This window comes from Macaca thibetana, chromosome 2 (assembly GCF_024542745.1).
Source record: "Macaca thibetana thibetana isolate TM-01 chromosome 2, ASM2454274v1, whole genome shotgun sequence".
Classification (NCBI taxonomy): domain Eukaryota; kingdom Metazoa; phylum Chordata; class Mammalia; order Primates; family Cercopithecidae; genus Macaca; species Macaca thibetana.
This window is the reverse complement of record NC_065579.1, coordinates 118,350,469-118,373,861: the sequence shown is the minus strand read 5'-3', so window position 1 is coordinate 118,373,861 and position 23,393 is coordinate 118,350,469. Positions and strand designations below refer to the sequence as shown.

At 42.4% G+C, this 23,393-nt stretch overlaps 2 protein-coding genes across 10 annotated transcripts in view; one reads left to right on the top strand and one right to left on the bottom strand.

Annotated features, from left to right (window-relative positions):
- Positions 1–23,393, top strand: part of THOC7 (THO complex subunit 7) — a 738,093-nt gene that overhangs the window by 571,757 nt on the left and 142,943 nt on the right. The window lies entirely within an intron of this gene.
- The window catches only part of ATXN7 (ataxin 7), a 149,356-nt gene that overhangs the window by 13,003 nt on the left and 112,960 nt on the right, over positions 1–23,393 (bottom strand). For 5 of the 9 annotated variants that reach the window (XR_007723530.1, XM_050781215.1, XM_050781214.1 and 2 more), the window contains 8 exons: positions 18,879–19,131; positions 16,591–16,850; positions 16,034–16,116; positions 10,683–10,948; positions 8,644–8,842; positions 8,158–8,279; positions 2,640–3,618; positions 1,425–1,491 (listed from right to left, as the gene is read on the bottom strand). Coding sequence is in view for 8 of the 9 variants with exons in the window: in XM_050781215.1 (XP_050637172.1) it covers positions 1,425–1,491; positions 2,640–3,618; positions 8,158–8,279; positions 8,644–8,842; positions 10,683–10,948; positions 16,034–16,116; positions 16,591–16,850; positions 18,879–19,131 (2,229 nt within the window). In the remaining variant the exon portion in view is untranslated. Of the gene's footprint in view, positions 1–109; positions 1,492–2,639; positions 3,619–8,157; positions 8,280–8,643; positions 8,843–10,682; positions 10,949–16,033; positions 16,117–16,590; positions 16,851–18,878; positions 19,132–20,565; positions 20,671–23,393 lie in introns of those variants that run through there. The other 4 variants (XM_050781218.1, XM_050781221.1, XM_050781220.1 and 1 more) reach the window with 3 other exon arrangements.

Here is a 23,393-nt window from a genome sequence, read left to right as displayed (position 1 = left end):
AAGGGAACAAGGTCAAGGGCCAGCACACACAGGTGTGACAGTTCGCACTCAGGGCAGTGCCCATGCTGGGGGAGAGGAAACTCTGGCATTCACAGTAGGCTTTTACATCTTTGGTGGCAGAGGCCATGAACAGACTCTTGGGGGTCACTACCCAACCCCATCATCTCCCAGACTTGCTAGCGTGTCCCACTCTTCATCCCCTTGTTTAGAAAACTTCAACTAGCCCAGTTATTTTTGTTTTAAAGGCAGCTCCACAAGGAACAGCAAGTAGAGATCCCTACTTTTGTAACAGCAGCATTCTTTAAAGTATTTTGGGGTCATGAGTCCTTTTGAGATTCTTATGAAAGCTATAAGATAAATGAACAAAGACATAAAAATGTGCAACACTTCTTGGGGTTCAATGATCCTTTGATCTCTAAGCAAGCACCCCCACTCCTGCCCCGGGATTTGTGCAGCATAAAAAAAAAGTACTCCTCTGCAGAGAAACTCTCTCTCAAACACAAACTTAAGTGGAAACTGATTTTAAGGAAAAAGCCCAAAGTTAGGCTGTCTGCGTTGTTCTAGTAAGACACAGTGCCACTATATGGTAAAAATCAAAGGTGGCAAAATGGCAGGTCATGAGCCAAAGATGGCCCACAGATACATAGTCTATACCAGATTTAAGAAAAAAACGTGTATGTGTGTGTGTGTGTATTTATGTATGTGGATATGTGTGTGTGTGTGTATATATATATACACACACACACACACACACATATATCTCGACTAAATTTCACATGCAAGTCCAGATCTGCAGCCTCTCTTTAAAGCTGGTAACAAATGTCTGGAAGCAGCTGCTCCATGTCGCCCTATTTCTAGTAGGCACTGTCAAATCTCTGCTGTGCCCCACCTGGCCCCCTTCTGTCCTTTTTGTTACTTGTGGGCATTAAGATCTACACTCCTGTCTAAATGAAGACAGTGTGCTCACTAATACAGATGTGAGATGGACATTACAGCACAATGGGATGCCCCTCCCATGGGGATCATGTCTCCTGGGGACTCTACTCTCAACGACGGTGTGTTGAATAATGGGTACACCATGTCTTCTGTGTTTATATTGGATTATTATGCTTATAAACTGTAATGAGTAACTGCAAACCAAGAAGGAAAAGCACACTTCTCATTTGTCCAGGAATCCCCTGATCAGAATGCCAAACAACACATAATAACCCATAATGTATGCAGCTGGTTAAATTCACAAATATTTTCCCCATACCTTTGGCACTGGGTGTTAATTCACCCAAATATTAGAGGAAAATTACATCACACTAAGAAAATACTAAGAAACTTCTTGGTATTTTCTGAAAAAGTTCTAACCTGGCTGGCATTTGAGTTAAGTTCTGAAGACGAGGAAGGGGGAAAAAAACCATGAAAAAGAGCCTCACATTTTAAATCAGGGCTCTGGGGTGATGTTGCTGAAATTCCTGTTCGTAAGCAAGGTGAGGAGATATCCTGATGAATAAAATAACAAGATGAGAGATGAGCTGGAAGTTAGAGCAAAGGAAGCTGGAAGAAACAGCTACAGGTGAGGTCAGTAACAGGCAGAAGAGCTGGGACGAGACAAAAATACAGCCTAAGAGAGAAAGTCATGGTTAATTATGAATCCCACAACCACTTAGCCACTTCTCTACTGATGGGTTATTATGCAGACTTCTTTTTAACTATGAGCTTGGAATGAGATTTCAATCTTCTGCTATGCCCATACTGAATCCTGTTTTTCCTGCCTCCCTCAAAAACGGGAAGAGAAAATAAGGGGTGAGATTTAACCAGAATATCTGAAATTCTTTTGAGAGGGAAAAATAATAAGTTTTTTTTTTTGAGATATAGTCTTGTTCCGTTGCCCAGGCTGGATGGAGTACAGTGGTGTGATCTTGGCTCACTGGAACCTTCACCTCCCGTGTTCAAGCAATTCTCCTGCCTACACCTCCTGAGTAGCTGGGACTACAGGCGTGCACCACCACACCCAGCTAATCTTTTTATGTTTAGTAGAGACGGGGGTTTCACCATGTTGGCCAGGCTGGTCTCAAACTCCTGACCTCAGGTGATCCGCCTGCTTCAGCTTCCCAAAGTGCTGGGATTATAGGCATGAGCCGCTGCGCCCGGCCTCATTTTAAATCTTAAATCACCCCTTTCTAGATCAGTTTGATTTTAGCCCAGCTTTCCTCAGAGGAACATACTGAAAAACCACTATCCAGGAAACAATGCCTCCTTCCTTCCTTAAAGCCTTGAATGGCACACACTTCACAGCATTGGGATAACATATTATTGGCTATCTCATAAAGGGACTCCCCTCCAATTATGATTTTGCTGTCATGCCTGATGCTTTCTGCAGCTCTATCTACTAAAAACGCATTACTATACTTTCTTTCCGAAGAGCACCTTCCAAAGGCACCAGAAATTCTGGCAGAAGAGCCTGTTTTACCTTCATATGGCTGTGAGCTGTTTTTTTTTTTTTTTTTTTTTTTTTTTAAGACACCATGAAGCTGAATATCTGTTTACAAACCAACCAACCAATCCAACCAAACACATTTCTGAGCTGGTAAAAGATCCTAAGGGAGAGGAAATGGGCATTCCCATGGGGGTCATAGTCCATTTCCTACCTGATGAAGGAGGGAATTGTTCGTCAGTCCTTGTGCCCCTGCAATGGTGCCTGTATGTTTCATGTGGACGTTGTTCATGGCTGGCACTTTGGCAACCTTTGTGGGTTTGCTGCTGCTGTTGTTGATGCTGCTCGAGCTGGGTGAGCACTTTCTTTTCTTTCCTATGAGTTTGTCTAGAGGAGTGTGTGAGTGGGAAAAACTGCCGTGGGAGTTGACAGGCAGTTCATTGGACTGGTGAATGAAGGGCCCAAGAGAAAGAGTGGAATCACTGCTGTTCACCATCACACTCATCCTCTTGATGGATTCAGCAGGGCTCCCGCTGGGGGGGCCCCTCCCTGACTGGTCATGCCGGACGTTCACCGCATTTGCTTTATTCGTCACACAGTTGAGGCCGATGCTATGGGAAGATGTTACCGTTGAGGGGTAGGGAGGCCCAGAGTGAGCCACACAGTTTTTCCTAAAAGACTCCATGGAATGAGAAGAAGAGGAGGAGGAGGAAGAGGAGGAGGAAGAGTGAACCAACAGTGGGGAAGTGTTTTTGCGTTTCTTTCCTGAGCCGCCACTGGTACTGCTACTGGCATTTTGACAGTTAGTGCTGTTACCAGAAGACTCCTTGGGCCTCAAAGATTTGCTGGATTTCAATTTCTGAGGTTTCCTGGACATAGGGGAGGAGGGAACCGAGGAAAGGCCAGAGGGCGTGGAAGGGGATGAGGATGAAGAGGACACTTGTCTGGATTGCATACTGCACACAGGATCCATCGCCCCTGAAGCAGCAGGCTGTGCATTTAGTGTGGTTCCATGAGCTGGTACCGATTTGCTATTTGGGGAGATGCAGGTAGATGAGAGCAGGACTGGGGATGTAGAGACGGTGGCTGCTGCCAGATAGCTGACTCCACATTGTGATGTCGGCACAGAGTTTGTCCGGTGAGGAATACGTGTGGAGATGGGTGAGGTGGTACTGGGCACTGGTGGGATTTTCCTGAAAAAATGAGAGGATATTGAATGACACTGACCACAGCCATTCACGGAGACTTTCAGATGGCACCCTCTTTGCTTATGACAGAGAAATCATCCACATCAAAGCGATCACTCTGAACTACAAAGCCAATTCTGTCACCTCTCTCCTTCAAATTCTTCAATGCCTTCCTGGGGCTCTTAGAGTAACTATATGTGTGCAACTCCCCGCTGCTACTACCCCAGCCTCTAACTCCACCTCCCACCCCCAATGCCCTGTTCCCTGCTTCCAGCCGTTCCTTATATTCTGAGAAAATGCCATGACCCAATACCCCAACTTCTGCTCATCCTTTAAGTGTCGGATTGCTAATCACCAAATCCTCTGCAGAGAGTCATCCCCAGCTTATTTACCATTGTAGTCCTAGTGTTCAGCACAGTGCAGGAAACACAGAAGAGAGAATTCAGGAACGAGTGAGAGAAAAGGAAGGGTGCAGCTAATTAACAGCAACTGCTAGGTCATAACTATTGGCCTGAACAAGGGACTAAAGCCCCACAGTATCAAGGGATATTCAGCATGATGTTGTAACAATGGATTCTGTTAAGAATGTGTGGGCAAGGTATTTATCAGGGGATGCGGAAACTGTCTAAATTCAAACCAGGGAGGGTCTCCTTTTATTTTAGCTCTGAATGTTAAATGTGACAGTAACAAAATTTCAAAAACTTCTTCGGCAGAATTTAAACTGAGGTGACAGAAGAGAAAAAGACCTGACTGGAAGGCAAGTGCCAGGACTGCCTTGATCCTGACTTACAGGGTAGCCCTGGCTGACCCAACCACTACCCCAGTGAGAGAGCTGGCCTAGACTTCTGCCTAGGTGATTTCCAGATGCTTTTAAAGACTACTGTTATTAACAAAATGAATTAATGACTGCAAGTATTTGCAAATGCTTTAAAAATCCCATTAGGCCAGGCATGGTGGCTCATACCTGTAATCCCAGCACTGTGGGAGGCCGAGGCTGGTGGATCACTTGAGTTCAGGAGTTTTGAGACCAGCCTGGCCAACATGGTGAAACCCCGTCTCTACTAAAAATACAAAAATTAGCCGGGCATGGTGGTATGCACCTGTAATCCCAGCTGCTCAGAAGGCTGAGGCAAGAGAATCACTTGAACCCGGGAGGTGGAGGTTGCAGTGAGCTGAGATCACACTACAGCACTCAAGCCTTGGTGACTCAGTGACACCCTGTTTCAAAAAACAAAAAACAAAACCCAAAACCCCATTCAAGGGTGCAGCTCTGGCCTGATGTTAGTGCTTCTCAACTCCAGCTGTTGCACACTACAGTCACCTGTGGAGCCTAAGCCACATCCATACTGATTACACCAGAGTCTCTGCGGGGAGTGGGGACAGACATTAGTAATTTCTAAATCTCTCCAGGGGATTCTAATGTCAGGGGATTCTAATGTGGAACCAAGGTTGAGAGGCTAGGCTCTCTCTCTGCACTAGTCATAGAGAAGGGTGGTAGGCACTGTCATTAATTACCTGAGAGACTGGTTAGGAAAGCTGAGTTCCTGGGCCCCACCCCAGAATGACTGCATCAGAAGCTGTATGGCAAAAAGGCCCCTGGGTGATTCTGGGGCATCCAGAATCCCTGCTCTAAATGAAGTCCAAGCCCTACTGCTCACTGGGAGCAGTGGCTTCTCATGACCACCAGGTGGCTCAGGAAGCCAGGGCCTAAAGACCAGGCTGCTTGGAACCAAATCTTCCCTTCCAGAGCAGGGAAGGATGTGGATCTCTCCGAGAGGCAATTACAAGTTCCTCTTAGAAAAGTTCTTTTAAGTAGTTACTCTTTTGTGTATAAAGAGGCAAAATAACACTATGTAGAGATACATAAAAAATAGTAACGTCTGTCGGGGCTGGGTGGAAAACAAGCATGTAGGAGACAGGAGGACTCAGGATTTTCAATGTATGCCTCTTTATACTCGTTTTTCCTTTGTTTTTTGAGACGTAGTCTTGCTCTGTTGCCCAGGCTGGAGTGCAGTGGCGCGATCTAGGCTCACTGCAAGCTCTGCCTCCCAGGTTCACGCCATTCTTCTGCCTCAGCCTTGTTTTTCCTTTTTTAAGCCCAGTGACTGTATCACCATTTCAAAAAGTTAAAAAAAAATAACACCAACAAAAACCTTTGAAAACCATCCCAGCCCCTTCTTAGGGAATATGGGATACTGGTCCCAAATCAACAGAGGACAAGCAGTTCACAGAAATCACAGGAGGTGGGCAGTGGCCTTTCAGGTTATGGCCATGCTGCAGAGAAAGTGCTGGTCAAATTTCACCACTGGCCAGAGACTCCACAAACTGAAGTTTACTCATTTCATACTCAATTCCCACTTCACTTACCTCCAATTTCACCACAATAACCCTGTAAGGAAGGATTTTGGGCTGAGCCAGTAGGATGGGACCTGGATCACTTTGAAAGTTTCCTTGAGGGCTTTAATGATGCCAGGTGAGAATAGTTCTCTGGATGAGAAGTGCTGAGCTCCCCAGAGCAAATCTCAAGGGCTGCCTGAAAAGGCTGCCAGCACTCCTATGTTGGGGGGCATCATGCACCAAGGTCTCATCTGCCCCAAGCCTATGTGCCAGCTCATTACTGAGCAACACGTCCCTTGTTGCTGTAGACTTTTTAAAAACCAGTGGTCATGCTAATGGAAAGGGTCAGTTTCCTTCTTGCTGGAAGCAAGTAGGCAGCCTTCAGACAGAACAGAGAGTAGACAGGAGAGTTGACCTTATGATCCTACTTTTTAAAAAGTTCACAACATCCAAGAGGAAAGTCTCACAGTACAAGTCACTAGGAACTGAAACTTTCCTTGCTCAAACTGTTGGCCATGAGCCACATACCAACATAATGTGGATAAAACATTCAGAAGTCCATTCTAAACTCTCAGGAGTACATTAAACCCATAGTTTCATGAGCTCAATGTGCTTTCCAAGTCCCAGTGGGTAGTCGGAAGAAATATGAAGTTGAGATTTCACGTATCTTAGGGAGTTCTGGTGTGGAAAAACCCCTGCAGAACCCCCAAAACCAGTCCCCTGATTCTGTGTCTAGCCAGGGACAATGTTCCTTCATAAAGAAGAAACTCTTATCCAGCAAGAACCAGAAAGAAACATGAAAAAGAAAAGCAGAGTAACAGTGCTCTGGATCTGGTCTTCTAAGGAAACAAATGTCCTACTAATGATCATGGAGATGGTTCTTTGGGTTGCAGACAATCCAAGGCCTCTGACCAGCGTCTGACTTTATTAGAAAACCAAGGCAGGGAGGCAAATGAATGTACTGGCAGAGTCCATTTAAGGAGGCCCTAGTAAATGATGCCCAAACAGAGGATCTGGGATGGCCTGGGGATTATTGGACAGTCACTTTAGTAAAGCTTACTATTCACCAAAGTCACTCCCACCGAATACTAGTTCTCCAAGATGTTCCCCTAAGAAAGGTTCTGAGGTGAAAAGAGCTTGGGACATATTCCACATTATACATGACATTCCCTGCTTCAACAGTTACAAAGCACAGTGCCCATTAAAGGCTCTGAGAAGTTCTGCAGTAAAAAATAGAACAGTTTTTTTTTTTTTTTTTTTTTTTTTACAGGAAAGGCTGAGTTAAACCTTTTTGGCCATGGAACTCTTCTTCCACTTAAAATCCTGTTTGGGAAGCATTAAGTACATAATATCACACAAGGTGTCTTAAATTGCAAACTGGAGCACATGGCTCCTCTACCTAAAACCTTCAACACTGAAGCAATTTCAGTGTCACCTGGCCCCTGCTGGTTTCCTGGACCTCATCTTGTACCATGCTCACTTTCTTGCTATCTCTCCAAAAAGCTGTCATTTCTGACTCAAGACCTTGACACAGGTGCCTCCTTCTGCCCAGAACCCACTCCTCCCCACCATCCCAGTGACTGCTCTTTCTCATCCATCTGCCTCTTCACAGAGGCTTTCCCTGAATCCCTCTGGCCTGTATATTTTCAGCTGTTTACTTGAAAACATGTTACCTCTAGGTTCAATTCCTGGCCCTACCACTAACTTGCTGTATGACACTGTATCTCAGTTTTGTCATCTATTAAAAAAAAAAACCACACACACACAAAAAAACAAACAGGGGTGTGGGGGAGGGTATAATCATGGTCAACTGACAAGAGAATTGTGAATGTTAAGTATATCTAAGCTGTTTGGTGTATAGTTGGCTCTCAGTAAGTCTTGGTGATTGTTATTGTTTCCATTCTCTCACTTAGGACAAGCTATCATCTCCTTATTCTTCTGTAGACTAGTTTTTTTCTCCCCTCAGCCAATCCCAACTAGACTGTGAATTCCATACACATAAGAGTCTTTCTGCTTTGAACCCCAGGACCCAGAACAATATGTAGTTGTGGAGTAAATGAATGAATGAATGACAAGGCACCTTCTCAGGGCCAAAGGCCAGCTTCGTTTAGATAAGCATATCTTCATAACATCAGTCTCACAGGAAACAAAAGACAACGCAGCACTGTGTAAAGTCAGCTCCTCTCCCCAAGAACAACAGGCACTCACTTCCATAGCTGTGCATTCAGATGCTTCTCCACCATGAGGTTGAGGGCACAGCGAAGCCGGTTCCACCTGGAGTCAAACACGTAATAGCCTCTTCCAATCTGCCGGCTCCCAAATGTGCAAAACTGCAAGAGAGAACATAGCCGCGTGCTTGCTGACTCCCACACTGGCATGCCCAGTCAGGGTTCTCACTCCTTCAGGAAAGGAGCTAATCAGGAAAGACAGAACTGCCTCTGAGTACCGGAGGCAGTGAAGCATGAGAGTGACAATGCCTAGCCCTGAGTGTCATGGAAGAGAAAGGGAAAAAAGCATGAGATGTCCCCCATACAGAGTGCGTGCTGCCTCTGGGGCACCCTGTTCTGAGCTTCTCTCACACCTTGACTGCGTCCCACACATAATGGGCATGCCAAGATCCCTGGCGAGCCCCCCTGCAATGCCCTGTCCATGCTGTGTGGGGAGGGTCAATGCGGGGGTGGACGTGGAACTTACAGATGCTGGCTGAGGATGATGACCTGAATAATGACAGTCCAGTTTTTCAACAGACTCTTCTTTGTCATCGCCTTCGCCCTCCTCACTGGATAACCGAGAAGCTGGCTCAGTGGCAGGCAGGGGAGGGTGTGGAGATTCATGGACTGGAGGAGGGTCAATGGGGGCACTCCCACCTTGCTGAGCAGGGCAGCCTGGAGGCCTTGGTGAGTAGAAAGTGCAGCACGGATCAGATCACACACCTGGGAATCAGCCACCTTAACTGAGATACAACAATGTATCCAAAACAACCTAGGGGAGGCCTGAGTTCCACCTGTAGCACTGGGGGAAAACAGATGCTGATCCAGGTGGCTTGGGATTAAAGGAACCTCTCTCCTGAACTGAAGGATGTTAAGTTCAGCTGTTTGCCAGATACAATCAAGGTAACTTAGAATGAATCCTTTCTATTGCCATTTGGGTGGTTTAGGTCCCTCTTCTACTCTCCCCCAAAGAAGGGGAAATACATATGGAATTTAACAGAATTCTTTGATTTCTCTTCAAATTTCAACTGGATTGGTTTACTAAGACAATAAATGAAACACAGTCTTCTCTCAGTATCCATGGGGAATTGAGTCCGGGACCTCCCGGGGATAGCCAAATCTGCAAATCCACAAATGTACAAAGTGGCCTGATATAAAATGGTGTAGTATTTGCATAAAACCTATGCGCATCCTCCCACATACTTTAAATAATCTCTAGATTACTTTTAGTACCTAATACAATGTAAATGCTATGTAATGCATTGTTTAGGGAATACTGAGACAAGAAAAAAGCCTATACATGATCAGTATGACACAATTTTTCTTTCCCCAAATAGTTTCAATCTGCAATTGGTTTAAACCATAGATGTGAAACCCATGGATACAGAGGGCTGACTGTAATTCACAAAGTGCTCTAAGATAACCTAGGAGAGACAGGAGGTGATACAAGAATAAGGTGGTATTACCACTTTATGGGGATAGCCTACAGCCTCTTACTTAAGGCAGTATTTTTCCTACACCTATAATGGCCTCTGGAATTAAGCTTACATTTTTCTAGATGCAAAAACTTCAACGAGAAGATGACCAAAGAAAGGACTTGGGGAGGAATCTCTGGCCAGGTCCTGACCACACTCTGAGGAGCCTCCTCTGATGGCTCCTCCAGCATACTGCATAGAAACCACAAAGCTCATGTTGGGACAGGCTCAAACAGACACCTGGGTTTCCATGAGGGAGGTGCTTCCACCTTTATGCAACCATTTTAAAGATCAGACACATGAGGGTGAAATGGTAAGCAATAGCAACCGAGGGCTGGCACATTCCTCAGCAGAAGCTCTTGCTGCCAATAAATGAACGGCTAACACGGAAGCCCCTCTTTCTCTACGCCTTTCTTTTTCCCTTCCCTCTGGAAACTAGGTACAGTCTTTACTTCAACTTGGTTCAGTATATAAGCACACACACATACATATTCCACCATCACTGTCTCTGAGGTATGTGTATAAGTTCTCATTAAAACACTCTGATTCACTGTTTACTCTGCTACTAAAATGCTAATACATGCTCGGGGCCAAAGCCCTAAATGAATGAATGAAAAAACACATTAATAAACGGATGCTGTAAAAATTCAGGCTGAATGCCTGTACCCAGCAAGAATTCCCACTGCTATATAAAGACAAATGAAAGGGAAACTGCGGCCATAGCCAGTGAAGAGTTCCTGTCACTAACCCACAGGAAGGACCAATTTCTGCCTGGTCAACAGGGTTGAGACACTTGATGTTGAGCAAGTATAGAGCAGATAACTCTAGCTTTATTTTGCTGCTTGCATTTACAACCAAGAGAAGCCCTGGTTGAAACTTACTGATGAACTCAACTTTTTTTTTTTTTCCTAGTAAAACTCCCTTAAGAAAACTATCTCCACAGTGAGCCTGAGGTATGTTTCTCAACATCATGACCATACTGAGATTTTACAGTATGTGCAAGTCTCATCTCTGAAGGTGGAAGAAAGAGTTGGAGGGCTTGACTTACCTTGGAAGACTGGGGGTGTGAGGTTTAGGTTTACTAGCTACAAAAGGCTTTGATTCGGAAGGAATCACTCCGTGAGGGTTTTGGTGCGGCTCCTGTGACGTTCTAGGAGGGGCGGGATGCGGGTCCCTGAGAGGCTGCGGTGGTTGCTGAGAGTCCGGATGGCGAGTCAATTCCTTTTCCCTGGTTTTGTTTTTGTGCTCGGCTAATAACACATCAAATCGCTTTCTTCTACCCTGGACAGCCCTGCGCTGGGTTAAGGAATGTGTCTGTGGACCAAAAAAATACAGAAACTGAAGAATCTCATAATTAATTTTTGGTCTGCCTTATATCCCCAAACACCACTCCCAATAAAAAAGCAACCTAGACCATAAGCATAGTGAAAGGGTACTCAGCATCTGATAAGCTAAAAACCTTAAGAGCCCAATATTTTCTCCCTAGCTAGACTAGAAGCATACATTCTAGGCTCTAAATGCAGAAGAATCTGGAAATCTTATTTCCATCAGAAGAAAGAAGAAATGTGAGCGGTGACACCTGGTATGTAACTAAGTGCAACCATTAGTGCCATAGGACAAGTACTCACGTTTTGTGACACAATAGCAATTTGGATTTGGGGGCTCTTATCAACTCCATTAGAAAAACCCTCTTTGAACCATTTAAAATTTTGAATGTTAAAGGGAAGAAACAATTATTCCATAAAACATGTATCAGAAAGTGTTCTTTTAGTAACTTCCAGAGAATAAAAATTCAACGCAATTGCATCTCTCTTTTCCAATGAAAATGCCATGTAAAAACGTAAAGTGGCCCAAAGCATTCTGCAGACAGACTGCCACAGCCAAGAAGCACTGGACAGATGAGGCTGAGAAGAAATGCTATGAACAGGAAGGGAGACAAAGTAATCCCTATAGACAGACACTGGCTATGGAAATCAAGGAAATGGGATGGACAATACCCCTGCGTCTTCAGACAATGTCTAATTTCAAAATTAAGAAATGGGCACACAGAGGAAAAAGAGAAGTCAAATTATGGCAGTGTTTGTCTTAAGGCAACCAATACAAACCTGTGATTGAAGCAAATCTTGTAAGAAAATGTGCCTGTAGTCCAAACACATTTCATAGTTACTGGCATTAAAACAAAACAAAACAAATAAGCCTAATACTACTGCTAACAGAAGATACAGTCGAATGTACCAGTGTAAACTGGTCAGAGTTGGGCAAATCTTATCGGCAGTCAAGTCCAATTACTCAAGTTAAATTCTGACCATTCCATACTGCTGAGATCTCAGTCTGTAAAAATGCAAGGAGATGCTAATCCTGAGGAATGGACGAGTTTACATAAGCTACAGTGGCCCCAATCACATATCCATAAACATACACGAATTTACCTACGTTTCCTTCTTTTATATTACAAAATACTGTAAATGTGTGCATACCCCTATACATAATACAAATGTATTGGCATATTTGCTACAACTTTAGGGACTTAAAAAGGGAATTATGCTTCTAACTACCATTTTCAGTTGAATAACACAACCCACCTCCTTACGAGACACACCGCAAACTATGTCTACCTAAATAATCTAACCTGGCACAGATAAATGTGTTTAGCTTTTTACATTTTTACTTGATTTTCTTTAATATGAAAAATATCCATAAGAAAGTAACCTAAATGAAGACAAGGAACTTTGTTTTGTTTGTGTTGTACCAGCTTCTAGAAGAATACCTGGCACTCAAATGCTTTGAACAAAAAGTTTATAAAAATAATGGCCCTCCAACATGTGTTGAAAGAACAAATGAACATACATTACTGGTCCACCTGCCTGTCTCTCCAATCAAATGTATAAACCTCTCCTCAGCCTGAATGTCCCCAGTGCCTAGCACAGTACAGCCAAATGAAGAAAGCAGGCAGATACATTTTCCCAGCTCAGTTTGAAGAGTAAGTAGGGTTTCCACTGAGCTGTGAAGAACATTGCAAACAGAAATCTGATAGGGGTTGCCCAAGGCTCACAGGATAAAGACTGACTGTGTAACTAGGCTCCGGGGCCCTGCACACTCTTAAGACCCTTGCTTACTGATCCCTGCTCCTTTGGTCCTGCGTACCTCTTCCTCCCTCTTTCTGTTCAGCCATGTGGTTGGCTTTAAGGTTCTAAGGAATTTGCTCTGTCCCTGTCACAGAACCTTCACACATATTGTTTCCGCCACCTCTCCTACCTCTCCCATCCCTCTCTGTCCAGATAAATCATCATATTGATTTCAGCCCAATGTTCCTATGGCAAGAAAGCCTTCCCTGGCCAAACTTCATTTTTGCAGGCTTTCATAATGTAGTCCTCTCATCTTTTTATAACTAATCAGTGGTAATTTTACACTTATTTTGGTGATCAATAATCTCCATCTCTTTCATCAGACTGTAAGCGCCACAAGTACAGGGAACATGCGGTTATTGTGCTAAACCCTTTATTCCCTGGGACCTAGAATGAGCGAGGTCGGTGTTCACAGATGTATGTAATAAAAAGTTCTACAATGAGTGAATGGACAAAGGCTACAGGAGTCACAAATCTCTCTGCATGGAAGGCAAAGAGGAAATTCGATGGGATATTAGACACATGAAGAAGTGAGGAGGGGCAGTAAGGGTGGCAGACGGACAACAGAGAATGAGTAATGGGAACGAAGAGCAGCAAATCCCCTGATGGTGAAAAGAACAGATAACGTTCTAAGTCTAAGACAGAAGACACCTGGCAGCAACTTGGGAAACACTCAGGGTAGGGACACGTAGGCATGTTTAGCCCTACCGAGCTTAATAGATTCAGACCAAAGTGAAGGCAAGGAAAAAGAAAAGAACTGACTAAACAATGAAAAAAAGTCAATGCATCCTATAAAAGGGCAGGCCTGGTGGATGCTGCATTTTCTGCTAGTTCTATGCCGATCTCATGACAAGCTGGGTCTGAAGACATATTAATGCAATAACAGGCTTAGCCCAATGCCACAGAGTGTAATGACACCCTTAAAGAAGGACAAGGGGAGCACATATCATTTGAAAAGGAAGATGGGAGAAAAATGCAGACCCATTCAAAGTCAGTCCACCTAGCAATAAAGGCACAGGAAGAATGTTTGTCAAGCTCCTTGAAGATTTTGAGTCAAAAAAAAAAAAAAAAAAAAAAAAAAAGGTTGGCATTTATCCAAAATAACTGAAATCAGAATTTCAAAGAGCTATTAGAACTCCTATTTTCACTGAAGTACTAGTTACAATAGACAAGATGTAGAAAAAATATAAATGTCAACAGGTGACTGGATGAAGGCAACGCAGTATATACATACACTGGAATATTATTCAGCCCTTAAAAAGAAGGAAATTCTGCTATATGCTACAACAAGTATGAACCTTGAGGACATTATACTAAGATAAATAACCCAGTCACAGAAATATTAAACACTGCATGATTCCACTTATATGAGCTCTAAAATCAAACTCACAGACTCAAAGACTAGAGTGGTGGTTGCCAGCAGCTGAAGGGAGAGGGAAATAGGGAGTTACTAATCAATGAGCATAAAGGTTCAGTTATAGCAAGACGAACAAGTTCTAGACATCTGCTGTACAATATTCTATCACAGTCAACAATACTGTCTTGCACGCTTGAAAAGTTGTTACAAGAGGAGATCTCAAGTTAAGTGTTCTCATCACAACAAAATTTAAAAGAAAGAAAAAAGGTGTGGTTCCCTGCCACGCTTTGTAAACGACTGAGAAAGAACATCTTGGGTTTGAGAAAAGCAAACCTCATTGCCCACAGGTACTATATTACTGAGAAATCCATGTTACTGAGAGCCAGGGAGGCAGGAAGAAGGCAAAAGGAGAATGGCAAGTTGTGATCATGATGTGGACAGGGTTGAGGCATGCTTTCACACATTCTCTCAGGGGCAGCTGAAACTGACATAATTCTACAGAGCTCAGATGGCTATCTTCATACACCACCCCGACTACACCACTGTTTGTCCAATTAGTACCCTATACAAAACAAAAGCAGTTTGTTTTAAGAGAGTTTTTAACCTAGAAATCCAAGGATGGGCTTGGGGTGGGGGTATCCATTAATCCAAGATAAAAATTCAGAATGTATATGTATATGCACTATTTTATTCTGGAAAGATGGACCGTGTTTTTTTTTTTTAAAAAATGAGATATTTGAAGGCACTCTTGACCAACCCTTTTCCCCAAAAAGGTTCTGAACCACTGCTGTAAGACAAAATCTATACACTAAAATTAAATTAGAAGCTTAAATTAAAGTAAGAACCATTTAAAAATTTCCCACTCCAGAAGACTGTAACATGCCTCCACTGGGTGGGGCCTGGGGCAGGGCCTGAAGTCCTTTATTCAAATACACTTCAATAAAATCTAAAATAAAACACTAACCATTTTATTAATTTTTAGAAGAAAACACTAACTTTTATCATTTTTGCCCCCTCCCTCTAAGGTTTTAAAATTACATACTTCAAAGCAGTGACTCTGAATGCTTTTTGAACCTTTCTGGGGGGTAGCTGGGGACACCCTCCAGAGAAATGCACATCAACACATAAGCTCATTTATGTAGAGGTGTTCACTGATGACCTGAAGCCACCCCCCACATCAATAACCCTTACTTTTCAGCAAATATACCTTATTAACATACTGGCATTTTAAAGGAAATAAGGAAGACCCCAGAGCAAAAAGGAAGACCATTACACTTTCTTAGCTTGTGTATAAATTATTTATATATTTTATCTAGTTTTTTCTCTTAAAACAGATGGGTCTCGTAATGTTGTCCAGGCTGGACTTGAACGCCTAGGCTCAAGCAACCCTTCTGCCTCAGCCTCCCCACTAGCTGGGACTTACAGGCACGCCTGGCTTGCAGTAGAAAACAGGGCTACCTCAAAGTCACAGATTTTTTTAAAAAGTGGTTTTTTAAAATTTAAGAACCATGGGTGACACATTTGTTAAATGTTCATACACATGCAAAGGAAATTTCTGGACTTGCTTTAAGTCAGTATAATTTACAGCACAGTCAAGGGTAGCCTCTCATATTACATTTCCATATGGAAATATTAAAAGTCTTTAAAAATAACAGACTGACTTGGAAAGAACACTATTCCTGTGGATACAACACTGCTCATTAGAAACAAAACCTCTGTCAAGATTGTAATTTATAACAACACACTTCACATTTTGTCAATCTGAGGCTTTCTTCCAAGTTACTCCTTCACCTACACAATTCAGAACAATCCACAGAGCATCCTCTCTGGGTCAGAGAGACTTTGCGAGCAGTGTGGTACATCCCGGTCACCCATGTTTATCAGGATAGTTGGCTTGACTTTCAGAAGTCCACCCACCTTGCATGTCAAAGACCGGGTGCAGGGTTTCTTGGTATCGAGATCAATAACCCCACAGTGGATGTCAGGATCAAACTCTCTTTCTGTCAAAAGAACACAGGCATTACATGTGGCCTGACAAACTCTCCTCCATGTATTTTGTAAGTAAGAAAATAGAAGAAATCAACAGTTAGACAAATTATAGCTGGAATAAAATCCACATTATCAATAAATAAAAATATATACAATGTGTGAGCGCCGCAACAAAGCGGCAACATCACTAAGACGGGGTGACTACTGCCATCAGATGACAGAAAAGATATTAAGTATTACTTCCTTCAGAAATACACCACTAGAAAGCTACTTTTACATGACCTACACACATACACTCTCATGCTCTTTAAAAACCAAGAGTGAAGAGAACAAACACATTAACTAAGGAACTTCCTCCTAAAGCTGAAGGTGACCAGTTTTAAAAATAGGAATTCTAGACTGCAGTTGATTTGCTCCCCATGAATGCCCATTTACTGCTCTGTCTATATAGAGAAGCATTATGAAGAAAGAAAATTTGAAGTTACCTGATAATCTCTTATTTAAAAATTTCCTATTATTGGAATTGTCTTCAGGTTTCTTTTCCAGAGAGAGCGGTGCAGGAAGCCCTTTGCCATTCAGAATCTGTCCAGGTGAAGGCAAGGTTGGCTTTGGTATTGAGGGGCAGTTAAGGCCAGGCTTGACTAAGGAACTCACAGTAGCAGGACAGGTTGGCCCCACCGCAGATTTCAGTAGTGTGCCATCCGTTTTCGGATGAATCTTTTCCACTTTCACAGAGGGCGTCATGCTGTCATAGGACAAAGTGAGAAAACCAGTGACTGAGTGCCTCAGCAGCCCCCAGGTGAATGGTGAGCCAGAGGGATGAGGGTAGAGCCTGGGCCTACCCAAGCGCTGCACAGGGCCAGCCTCTTGGAAGGCTCCTTATGAATTCTGTTAGTAAGGTTCATATATATTAAGCCTATAAGCCCTTCTGGTGAGGCAAAACCCTCAGTGGACCATCAGATTTGCCTGGTCTTTTATCATTTCAAAAAATTTTACACAGGAGCCAATGGGAGACTTAGACTTGATACCCAATGCAGCAATGCAATTTTTGTAAGAAGCAAAACATAAGAAGGTCTAAAAGAACCAAAGACTATCTGCAGAACCCTTAGAGACTATCTTTTGAGGACTGCCATTTGTAATAAAGGATTCATCAAAACAAAGTAAACTTCTGAGTGAGCAACTATTTCCAATAAATGTCACTAAAGACTTATGAGAACTCAAACATGCTTAATAACATATCTCCAAGAGGAGGTTCTTTGCTTCTGTCAATAAGGGAGACTAGTGTTTAATAAATATATGTTGTGTCACTAAAGTGGTCATTCTCCAGTCCTTGAAAAATGTTTCTATGACAGGAGCTTAGGGAATACCTGTGCCACTAACAAAGGAATGAATCTTGGAATATTATTGACACTATCATTTTGCTTGGTAAAACTGAAAATACTGGTAGGAAGCTAACAACTGGCCTGGTTCCTATCTAAAGGCCTAGCTCTAAGTAAAGAAGATTTGAATCAATGTGGTTGTATAAACTTTGTTCAGTGGAGTCAGTGCTCTAACAGCTGTTAAGCTAGCCAGTGACTTATACACTACCACTGGTACCTTTTTTGGCTTTCGGACAGCTCCCAGAACAAAAACCAAGCTTGCTGTACTGTACTTCTGACAGAAGAACAGGGGCTGGGGGCTTAGCAACCAGGACAAACAGCCCCAAACAGCTGTACCTGGAATAGCCTGAGAGCAGTAGAGAGACTGCAAGATGTCATATCCTCTCCCAGCTGGCAAGGTCCTTAGGCAGCAGCAGGTGCTGGACCCTGCCCTGAGATTAACCAGGTTACCAGATCTTGGACCTACGATGTGTGGTATACCCTCCAAAGGCAGGTTGGCCTGAGAAAAGCCATCCGCCACTTGGCTGAGGGATACCCCAACAATGCGAAGTATGTTTCTATTGGAGTGCATGGCTGTTCCCTCACGTGACCTCAAGAAGCCTGCCAATCTACTGAGTGACCATAGAAACTTGCCAAAGACATGCCTGGAAGGTGTGAACTTCCTTCAGTGTTCCCTCATCACTGCTGTGATGTGAACCTAAGGCTGAAGGGAGGAAGCACTGCTTCCCTATTTGCTCTGCAGATCCCAGAAAATTCTACAGCGGCATCTAGGAATCTCTGCATCTTTTTATCATTACTACTACCAATAGCAGCAGTAGCAGGAGTGCCAGTATCCATTTGTTAACTGTCTCCTATGGCCAGAGACTATGCCAGGTGCTAGACATATATTAACTAGAATATTCTCAATAACCCAGCACAGTGGCTGTTATTCTTAGACTCAGAGAGAAACCATGCCTTGCCCAAACCCCTACAGCTAAGAAGTGACAGACGTGGGACATAAATCCAGGCCTATGTGACTTGAGGCCTTCTTGGACCAAACTCCCCCACCTCATGGAGCTTCCTTCCCCTCATCTGGAAAACGAGGATAGTAACAGTACCTATTCCATAGGGTTGTTGTGATAAGTGACATAGTATACACATAGAGTTAGGTTTCAGCAGCTAGCACACAAGAATGGATCAATAAATATTAGTAACCTTATTATCATTGCTATTACTACTCTGAAAAGTTTCCTATGACATGATAGGGAAACATCAAGAAACAATATAACATACATTTGAATTCTTCCCCAAGTGGGCTCTCTTCTATATTATTCACAGGCACTCTCGGATGCCACTGGTGTACACAGCTCTATTTCCAGCAGGTAAGCTTTAAAAACCCTTTTGACCATACTCACATTCTACCATGGGGGACTCTACTTTGCTGAATGGGATGCATTGGCCTGGTGTTCCCCCTGAGCTGCAGTTTCTCTTTGGGTGATTTCAACAACTTGGAACTTGATGAGGATGCACTAAGAACACCTCCACTGGAAGAACGGTTGCTTCCACTTGCACTGCCTCCTTTGCTTTTGGACAGAGAAGGGAAGAAGGAAAATACTGAAGTGGGAGGAACGGCCAAAGAAGGCTTGCTGGATGAGCTATGTCTTCTTTCTGAAAAGGAAAATGAAGAAAAAAAGATACCATGTTTCAGGCAAATCTCAAATGTAATTCTGGAAGAATTCCCTGAAATCAATATATTCAGGTTAAAACACATATCATTAAGTGAAGATATGTTAAACTCAGCAGCCTTCAGAAATGGCTCATCTAAGCCCCACAGACTTACTTAACATTCTAGGAACGGGTCCTTCTGTTTCTGAAGTATCTCAGCATAAAGCGTTTTATCACATCAGGAAATTAAACAACCATCGTAAACATAAGAATATTGCCTTTTGGGTTTTGCATGCTAGCAACGAACCTCATTGGCTCCAACTTGCACTGACAGAGAGGAAAATTATTCATTCATCTGCAGAGCTCTGCTAATTGACACTGCAAGCAATTCTTCCTTCCTTTCTAACATAGCACCTCTCTGATTTTCAAAATAGCAAAATCTTAAGAAACAAGTTGTACCTTTTTTTTTTCCCTGTCACTACCCACCAGCATATGACACAAATAAGAATGCTTCTAGGGTTATCTTATCGTTCCCTAAGAATCTGTGCTGAAATTTTCCAGTGAATCATTTCACTTCCCACCCCCCTTTTTTTAATAATCTCACTTGACTACAGATGGCATAGCTCCGGTTCACACCACTAAGATGCCAAAGGCGCAAGACAAAAATACCACAAATAGCTACGCCTGTTTTTTAAACCAGGAAGTAATTCATGGTTAAGTATAGACTACAAAGGTTTAGCTGAAAATAAATCTATCCACTGGAGAATCAGGTTTTCTTAGAGTAAGGTAATCCATACTAACATAAATCAAGAGCTATTGAAGAATGTTACCATCAGAAACAAATAAATTATTTGGTAAGTTTATCCGCTCAAGTACCTTAGTGGCTGCCTTTAATTAATTAATTTAAAATTACACATTTGCTTAACTCTAAGTTTTAAAATGCATGTGATCCAACATTGACTTATCACAATACAGGAGCTATATGAGTATTTAAAACATTAGGCACATGATAATCAGTGACCACAAGTAAGACTTCAATGGTTTATTTCCAAAGATCTTCTTATAGCAGTCCTGAGTTTCTTGGTAAAACTGTGGTGACTTATTTCTGGAAGGGCATTACTTCAATGATGGCTTATGAAGTACTTAAGAGTGTGTTCCACACCAGGACAAAATTATTATCCTAGCTATCTACAGACAAAATTCAAATTTCTATTCTCCAACTCAACTACACAAAGGCTACAATCAAGTTAGGAAGGTTAAATTAATAGTGATTTATAAGTGCCTTTTGCTTTTTGTTCATTCCAAAATGAAAGTTGTGTATAAGGAAGAAAAAACTAAAATAAATTCAGTTTAACAGTTTTCCAAATTTGGCATCTGAAGATTTTTTTTAAATTTAGTTTTTCTCTCTTTTATGATCCCAAAACACTCTGAACATACTTTTAAGCATCAGCACTTGTCAGCCAGGATTGTAAACATGCGTTTGCATTTGTCACCTGCCTTAGACGATACAGCTTCTGTGGGCCATGTCTCCATCGTCTTTCTCTGTAAGGCATGGGACAGAGGTCTTCAATTAACTTCTGCATGACTAGTAAAGCTTTTCTTGTGAAAAGGAGTGATTTTTAGAAGGCCCTAGACCAGTGGCTGTCAACTTGGCTACCCACTGGAATAACATAAGGAGCTTTAGAAACACTGATGCATAGGTCCCTCCCTCAGAGACTGTGATTTAATTGGTTTGGGGTGTGGACTAGGCATCCAGAGTTTTGACAAGTTTCCCTGTCTGATTCTACTGTGCAGCCACGGTTGAGACACTACAGTAGACTAGGCTAATGCCTCAAGAACCATTAACCACAGCTGAGTAAGTTAGCATGTGCATGGCACTGAGAATACTGTCTGCTACAAGGCACTAAAGGGTTTGTCAAATGAAGCTCGCCACTACTACTTGTCCTCGATTAGTGTTTTCCAAATTTTCATCAACTGCAAACTATTTTCATCGTTCTTACCAAAGCTACATAAAATACTATTTTTTTAAACTCAACATTTTAATTTACATTATCAATTCTATTATCTCCTCCTCCTCCTCCTCCTTACTCTAATACTAACCAGTCTCTCATGGGGACATCATTGGAATTTTGGACAGGACAGTTCTTCATACAGGATTTCAGAATGGTTAGCATTCCTCGTCTCCTACTGCTTCTTCACCAGTAGTGCCCATCTGCCAAAGACAACCTGAAACCACCTCCCAATCCATTTCCAGATGGGCCCCAGGGTGAAGCAGGGCACCTCTACCCTCAGCTGAGATAGGTTTTTCCAAAACAACAGTATCTGTGAAACAGTAAGTTCAATAAGCTTAGTATATAAACTAAACATTAAAATATTCATCCATGTTTATCTACAAAAATCACCTTGTGTACCCCCTGAAACAGTGCACTAAAGGATGGGCATGTCTGTGATATGAAGAAGACAGAGAAAACCCTCAACTAGAACTTTAACTTTTAAGAAGTACACTCTAGGTATCAGAATTCTCAAGCAGGTGTCTCAGAGCAAATGTGTGATGTATTTTCTTTGAAGATCAAATGATTAGATAAAATTCTCAATCAAATTAAATACCCTCAGTTCCGCTATGAAGCCTGTTTTGAGAATGCAAATGTATTCCAAAGCCACCAATATAGTAAGAAACAATCTGAACATATTGAAATTTTGCATTCACTTTTTCATGATTTTTGTCTGAAAGAAATACCAGGTGAACACAGAAAACTATACCTGGCTGAAATGAGCCACATGGGAAAACACAAAATGCACACTCCCTCAACCTTCCACCATCTACCTCGTTCACCACCATGGGTGTTATTAACCACACCCAAACACATCTGATGCTACAATTTGTCATCCAATTTCAGATAACCTCCTTCCATCACTTCACAGTCAAGCCGCAACCCTTCTCACGCCTTCCACAAGCAAATGCCAGGTCTTTTCAGGTAACTGCCATGTTTATTCTAGTATTTATGTATTTTTTTTTTTTGAGCATTTAACATTTGTAAGACTGTGCTACCCTTTTCATTAGGTTCCTATGTTTTTCTGTGTGTGTCACTGATGAAGTCTTTGAATGTTGTGCCATTACCCCGTTTTCCCAATAAGCCTCATGTGGTTTTTGTTGCGTAATGTTGCATTGTGCAGTAATTTTTTAGGAATGCATGTTGTGTTATAGCAGAACTAACTGTAACTTTAAGCTTGTCCTTTCAATTTTCTATTCCCATCATTGTCCAACCTCCCCCTGTTTTCTTTGGTTAAAATCTTCTTTTCTTATCTATTAACTCTTAATATGGAATTCAGCACTAGAAAATGAAGGTTCAAAGCTTCCTAACATTAAAAGTCTACTGATGTCTCGATAATATTTCAAAAAAATTCTATTTTCTACTTCAGTAACAATAAAAACTATTTAAAAACTAAGAATGACAATCTATCATGTGAATTTTTCATTCACTAAAATTTAAAACAGATTGTGTGTGTATAGTGTGTGTAAGTAACTGAGATTCTGGCTGAAAAGTGTCAGCTCAAATTCTTGTCATGCTACTGAATTAAGCTGTTCCTTAACATCATGGACTGGTAACTTATTCTGTGAAAAGGACAGCATCTGGCTTTCCCCCGACAAGAAAGCAAGAAGGAAAAACCAAATTTAATTATAGTTGAGTTGGACTCCCCTTATCCTTCCACTGTGAGTTCTTATTTTTCATAAGATTTTAAACTGGGCATCTAGCTTTAAAAAAGTGTTTGCTCCCAGATCAGAAGAGAAGTGGGCAAATTATAGGTGGGGTTAGGGACCCTATATTAAGTGGACAAAGCGGTGGCCAGATGCTGAGAACAACTGCAATGTGGTCTGCTGAGGAGGCCAAGTTGAGTTTTCAAAGCACTCCTCTCTCCAGGATCTGGCACCAGCCCAGAGAGAGCACACTCTGTCCCTGAATGAGGAGGGCATGATGAATGGCTCCAGCAAGGGAGAGACAGGCCGACTGACAGACAAGTACAGACACAAGGAAAGAGCAGAGACAAGGAAAGACAAACATGCCTAAGTGTGTACGTGTGTGTTGTGCTAGGGAGAAGCGAGGGAGATGGAGTTTCATGGGGCTCTTTTCCCTTGTGGCTTTAATACGTCACATGGCAAGGGCAGGGTATTAGTGGGTATAGGAGGGTGGACAGCTCTGTATAGGTCTTCCAAAATGGAATGCAACCGAGAATACTAAGCTTATAATTCTGAATTCATTCTGAGA